Raw genomic sequence first — 7,045 nt, forward strand, 5'->3', positions numbered from 1 at the left:
TTGGTGGTATCTTGTGCACTAAGGTTTCACTGGCTGTCCTTTGCAATGCCTGGAGTAACACACTCATTTATTTGAAACTTCCAAGTAAAGAGCTGTATATAAAGTCCTGTGTGATACAATCTCTGTTTCATGCATCATCACCATAACTATAAAGGGATGCCTTCTAATATCTCCCTGACCTTTTAGTAGTCTCAATAGTAAATCTTCATTTCTTAAGCATGTTTTGCTCAAATCACATTGTTTTTTAGGCCACAGGCAAGATGGACGAGAGCCAGTTTGTAGCTGTCACCAGCACCAATGCTGCCAAAATCTTTAATCTGTATCCAAGAAAAGGCCGGATTGCTGTAGGATCTGATGCTGATGTTGTTATTTGGGACCCTGATAAGGTGAAGACTATAACAGCCAAAAGCCATAAATCGGTAAGGGAGAAATGAAAACCAGCAGGAAAAAGAAATGTTACTGTTGTTTATCAGCTGTTGACCTAAATCATGTAAATACCAATAGCACAGGATACAGAGGGGGTAACTGCCTAGTCCTGTTCTGAAATGGGTAAATATTTCAGGACATGAGAGTACTGAAGTCTTGTGTTGGAGAACATTGTGAACATCCATTGTGATCAGGAAGGATTTCTTTTGTCTCTGCATATACCCTTGCAATATTTATTTTTTGCATGCATGTGGCAGACCTATAAACAGGTGTGAATCAGCAGCTCTGCAGCTGAGGTTAATAAGGCTGTGAGGATAAATTTAAAACCAGCTTTTTTTTTTTCCTTACCTAAAAAGCAGCTGAAAATACAAATTGCATTATTAAATTTATGGTTTTCTAAACTATGACAGTTTGATAATACAGCTCTAATCAGCTTCATGCATGGAATTTTCTGTTAAATTCCAGATCTTTGCCACTTACTTCTTTGTCCTCAGTGCAGAGTACCAGATAATGGCAGTTGCTTTCATTTTGACTAATAGGTTTTCTCTTATGTGTTGTCTATCTCAAAATTGTTATCTTACTGTTCAGTGCTTTGGCCCTTTTACTGGGGAATTCTTGCAAAAGTTCAGTAATTGTATTTCTATGTTAAGAAGACCAAAACATTTATAAACCTTCAAAAAGTAAATCTGGGTGATTCAGTTTCTATTTCTCTGTCTTGGGATCTCTCTGTATTTTCAAGAAAGTAATAACCACCTGCGCTGTCATTCCTATTTTGATTCAGACCTTCCTGGGCTTTTCTGGGCTTTTTCAGACAGAAATCTATGTGCTGGCCTCTGTGAAATTTGCTCACACAGTCACAACAGGTGCATGGTGGGACCATGTCCTCTGGCTATCCAGCAGCTGAGTCACAATTTTTCTTCATATTAGGCCTATCATTCTTCTAAATGCTCCAGTTAGATACAGCAAATTTTCAAAAACAAGTGAAATCCTTGATGGAAAATGAAAAACCTAGAGGAAATATCTCATCCAGGAAAGTCTCATCAGGAAGATCTTTGAAAATAATTTCAAAATCAAAATCAGAAAATCAAAATGCATTGCTTTTCCTTCATACAAAACGATTTTATACACTTCTTAATGGCAGTTGTCTAAAACTCTGACTACAGATGTACATATTATAAGTTACTAATGGAAAGAGGTCTTGCAGTGAAATATGTTGGTTGATCCTCAGGCCATTGAGTACAACATCTTTGAAGGAATGGAGTGCCATGGTGCCCCACTCGTGGTCATAAGCCAAGGGAAGATAGTGTTTGAAGATGGAAATCTGCACATAAATAAGGGAATGGGCCGCTTCATCCCTCGCAAACCTTTCCCTGAGTATCTTTACCAGCGCATCAAAATCAGGAATAAGGTAATGTCAGATCCTATTTAATCTTTGCAGCCAAACCCTCTTGGAAGCACAGTAATATTTTTTAATATTGTGCTATTCTGAGTCCATATTATATGGATTGTATATGACTTGCTCAAAAAATGACCACAAAACTGGTTGTAGTTGTGAGCTCATCTAATTTAGTATTAGCACTGTGAGCTTCAGCAGGTAGAAGATACAATTGCCATGTGGCATAATGGCCTTTTGTCCAGCAATGCCTTATGACAAGGCTTTTGAAGAGAGATGGAATAGTGATAGAATTTACTTTCAGTTAAAATTCAGGAAAAGAGAAAGCTTCTTGTGATGGAGGATTAGGCAGAATAAAAACAGAATTTTAAATTGCATACTGAACTGCTACACTGCAGAGAAAAAAAGCATGTCAGCCAGAGATTCTCATTATATTGGGCATTTCTGAACTATTGTTAGTGCATTTGCTGGGCTATGAATTAGCATCATTAATGGCTCAGAAAACTTTTCTCTTTTGTTTAGTAAAAACCTTGGGAAATGACCAAGATTAAGACTGGGTCACCTATGGTTTTGAATTATATCACTGCTTATCTGTTGAAAATCAATTGGCTGGACACTAGTTTGGAGTGGTTTGGAAATTGCTTCTTGTCACTGAGCAGGAAAGTCACTGTGTGAGCAGAGGTAATGAAAAAAAATGACTAAACCTCATATTTTCTTCAGCCAAGATATACCATAGGCTGTGATACTGGCAGCTGATATTAAGCCTACAAGTGGGTTGATAGCTTTTATCTTTCATAATTTATTTTACAAATTTATCAAGCTGCAGAAGAAAGACCTGCACTTCTTAAAAGAAAAGGCATTGTAAAAAGCAAATGCACCAGCAAAAAATTTCCAAAATACCAATCAGTGTTGCTTTTTGGTGGCTTTATTTTTTTTTTTTATTTTTTTTACATTATCCATGTAGATGATGGAGGCCTTCTCTTCACAGTTGCTGTTTAAGGCTTCAGTGCCTGGGGATGTGACATAAATTAGCGAAAATGTCATCCAAATAGTGAAACCAGCACTTTAGAGACAGGTATAACAGAATAGTATCTTGTAGCAGGAGTTTGAACAAAATTACCTGGGCGAAGTAACCTGTGTCTTGCAAGTGGGCCTAGATTTTGGGAGACCTTTGATCCTTGGGCAAGGTCTGCAAACAAAGGGACACTGATAATTTTGCTCCTGCAGCTCCCTCTGCTGCCTGCCAAGAGGGAGAGCAGATTCATACCCTCATTGCTTTTCCCACTATCAAATTTTATCCACTAGAAATATTTAGAAAAACCCACTGATGGTTTTATGAGCTGCTGTATGAACATGTCAGTGTACAACAGAGGAATATAGAAAAAACTTGTCAAGCAAGGGACTGCAAAACTGAACTGGAACAGGTTGGCAGTATAAATAAACTTATCCCTGGAGCAGGAATAGCAGTATAAATCTGTGCCCTTGTGGGTCCCTGGAAGATGGATTAATTGCTGTGATTGGCAGCTGCTCACTTCTGGGCATTAATTTTGGCTCAAACTGCAAGACACAATGGCTCTTGTGGGCCTGATGTCCCTGCCATCAAAAGCAAGGAAAATGCACTGGTTGCTTTGAGAGCTGGATCAAGCCCCTGTGAATAGTGTCTTTCTATACAGTATTTTAATTTCACTTTTAACCTGTTGGGGAAATTTCTCTGAAACCATAATCTTGTAAGACACAGGTTTCTGATCTTTTTGACGAGTTTTAAATTCTGCAATTCAATGGCTTCAGGCTTTTTCTGAAAACTGGAACTGTTCTTATTAAAATATTATTTCCTGAATTCCTATTGTTATAAGGCCAGCGAGGTTGTTCTGATTGTCTTTTCTAATATTCATTGTAAGAACCATACTGGGAAAAAATCTAGAGACCTAAAACTGAAATCAGAGCTTAAATCACAGATACTTTATTGAGAAATACTGTAAATCCTGTGCAGCAGTCCAGTGTATCTTTGCTTTTCTGGTTGATGACAAGAAGTAGAAACTTCAGAAATTTACTTTGAAAATTGCCATTCCTTTCCAATGAGTTCCAATGAAGAGAATGAGATCTATGAAGGGGAGGAGCAGAGGAAATACAGGTAGGAGAGAAATTGCTGTAGTTGGTATAGAGGGTATCTGTTGTGCTGCAACCAAAGTGTGACTTGGCAGCTGAATGGAGAGAGAAAAGGTGATTGTGACTGATCTTACATAAAAAAAACAGGTCACACCTGTTCTTTTGAATCCCACTTCTCCCCTTTGATTGTGAAGGAAGCCTGATAAGGAACTTTCTTGTAATTTTTATATATGTATCAAAATGGAGGGAGGCAAACTTCATAATTTCCTTTATAAATAAAGCAAACTGCACTTTGCTTTAGATACGAGGTATAGATGTGTTGCTAATTCAGCCAGTGCAGAATATAGCTCTGTGCTCACTGCTCTCTTCCTACAGGATCATAAGGCAGCATTATCTGAGCATTCAGTGTGTGGATTTTTGCTCTCCTCTTGTTTTAGGTGGGAGGACTGCAAGGAGTCTCGAGAGGAATGTATGATGGACCTGTGTATGAAATTCCAGCTACACCAAAATATGCAACTCCTGCACCGTCAACTAAATCCTCCCCTGCCAAAAACCAGCCCCCACCAATCAGAAACCTCCATCAATCCAATTTCAGCTTATCAGGTAAGTCAGCCCAACTAATGGGAAACCTTTTAAAGCCATGAGTATGGATTACTGGTGATGAATTCCAATTATATTTACTTCTTTAGTCAAATATAAAAGGATTGTATATGATCATATACATGCATATACTTACATATATATGCATATACATACATATATATATATATATATATATAAGTATATACATGTTTTTACACATTCATTGCCTAAGGATATTTTACATATTGTCAAATATTCAAAATGTTTTCAATCTGAAATTTTCTCTCGGTCGGTCTTTCAATAATATTTACCTGGCCCATTGCAATTAGCTGAGTTCTTTGGTTGATGTGACTGAAGCCCCTTGGTATTGTGTGCAGCTGATGGTGCTTGGGTCTGGTGCCACCTGTGAGTCTCAGACATCTCACAGGCTGCATCACCAGCAACTGCTAGACATGGAAACCTCAACTGTCCTTGTCCATGGTCATAAACCATGTGCAGATGTTGTTCATAAGCAGATTGGAGTATTTCTTATCCTATGTTCTTGGTGCCCAAAACATTTTCCATGGTACATAGGAAACAGACTGGAAAATCATCCTTTGGGGTTGCTGGAAATAATTCTTGTCATCTGAAGACAATTACAAGTGTGTCAAATCCTTATTCTTCAAAAGCCTACAGCCCCAATGGTGAATAATGCATTCATATGATGTTATGCAAGTCACTGGATTTTCTCCCTTGTGGGAGCTAATGGTGGAGTTTTCCTACTTTACAGATCCTCTCTTTAGAAATGAAATGAAACTTGTGTAAGTCCTAGGAGAGCAAAGGTTTAAAAACCCTTCTAATGAGGTGAAGTATATTTTTGTCCATACACTTGGGGCCATGGTGAGAATATACAGATATATATGAAGCTGTACAAAACAAAAAAGGAGCTTAGAAAGTTTGCATCTTAGCAATAACCAATAATTGGAATTTTCATAAGCATCTGAAGCTGTGGTTTCACAGTGCACTGCTTGATCTGGGTAATACCAAGGCATCTAGTGGTACAAATTTGATATGAATGATGCAAACACGAAATTAAGCAGAAGCAGAGACTACGGTAACATTTTTATGATCCCACCTGTTTATTACATTGCCTTTAGGAAATGGAGTGTGATAAGGCAGTACTTAGCCTGTCAGAAAGCTTGCTGTCCACTTAAGCTTAACCTTTCAGCATTTAAAATGCTGTTTGAGGCGGGTACGAGTTTATATCAGCTCAATACTAATTTCCTCATGGATTTACATTGCTAACATCAGATTTACTGAACTGTTGTCCCCTGGGCTCAGTAGGAACATACATTCTAAGTCAGTGAGGCAGGTTTGAAAAGTCCACTCTGCATGTATGTGTTCTGGGGAATTTTTTGTACTTAGTAATCCTTTTTGCCAGGTCTGATCTCACAAAAGGAACCCAGTATGCTGGTTGTCATTGGCTCTTCAAGCCAATGGAAAACAATTCTCCATGTAGGGTGAGCATTAGTCTGATCCTAAACATTTAATCCCACACTTCTCATTGAAGACAGAAATGTGTCTTGAAGGTCTGTTCAGCACTTCAGTCAGGCTCAAGAGAAACCAGCTGATGGTGGTGTGAGGGAAGCATAGCCAGGTAAAACCTCAGTACTGATGGTTTAATCCCTTTCATAGCTTTATTTCCTCATTTCCTGTTGTTGCAGGAGCTCAGATTGATGACAACAACCCACGTCGTACCGGCCACCGCATCGTGGCACCTCCTGGTGGGCGCTCCAATATTACCAGTCTTGGCTGAAAAATTATGATGGACAGAAACACAAGGATGAAGGATCATGGGAATAATGTCCATTCCCTTCAATATCTGTGTTATCAAGCCCACAGTTTTATTTGGTACTAATGGAAATAAAAACCGAAATGTCTTTTTTTTTTTTAATTTTTTTTTTTTTTTTTGTATAGAAAGAGGTGATAATAGTGTGGTGTGTTTGCTTGGAACTACTTGCCTCACAATTGTGCTTTCATGCCATAGTCACCTTAAAGCATGGTGCTTCCATTGTCCCTTTAGTGACTACAGGTTTTAGCTTTGTCTCGTAACTGAATGATGGTTCCTTTGCACCCTTTCGCTGTATTAGAATAGTTAATGCATGTTACTGAGTTATTTATGCAAGTTGCATTCTGTGAGTGAGTCCCTTTAGAACACATTGCCAACAATTGACTAGACACAATGCCAAGATTAATGTCTGTATTTGAGAAACACCACCAAAAACACTAATGAAGGAAGAAAATGGCCATCTGGAAAGTAAGCAGTAGAGTAGTATAGACAGCTTCTGTTTAATCTTTAATTTATTACAAACCCAAGAAGCACTTCTCTCAAGACACAGAAACTCATCGGGACACGTAATGACAAATGGTCTCTGTAGCACCTGTCTGTTCCCACTCGGTACATTCCAAGTCTGTGTCCTTCTTGTTTCCATTTTAGACAGAGCCATAGTTTTTACATACCAATGCCATTGCCACCCCTGCAGGGATCTCTCCACCTGG

At 38.5% G+C, this 7,045-nt stretch overlaps 1 protein-coding gene across 1 annotated transcript in view; it reads left to right on the plus strand.

Annotated features, from left to right (window-relative positions):
- The window catches only part of CRMP1 (collapsin response mediator protein 1), a 49,677-nt gene extending 42,936 nt beyond the window's left edge, over nt 1-6,741 (plus strand). The window contains exons 11-14 of the mRNA XM_062493369.1: nt 249-419; nt 1,655-1,834; nt 4,363-4,528; nt 6,211-6,741. Of these exons, the coding sequence (XP_062349353.1) occupies nt 249-419; nt 1,655-1,834; nt 4,363-4,528; nt 6,211-6,302 (609 nt within the window). The 3' untranslated portion in view covers nt 6,303-6,741. The remainder of the gene's footprint in view (nt 1-248; nt 420-1,654; nt 1,835-4,362; nt 4,529-6,210) is intronic.
- The last annotated feature ends 304 nt before the right edge of the window (nt 6,742-7,045 follow it).

This window comes from Cinclus cinclus, chromosome 5 (assembly GCF_963662255.1).
Source record: "Cinclus cinclus chromosome 5, bCinCin1.1, whole genome shotgun sequence".
NCBI lineage: Eukaryota > Metazoa > Chordata > Aves > Passeriformes > Cinclidae > Cinclus > Cinclus cinclus.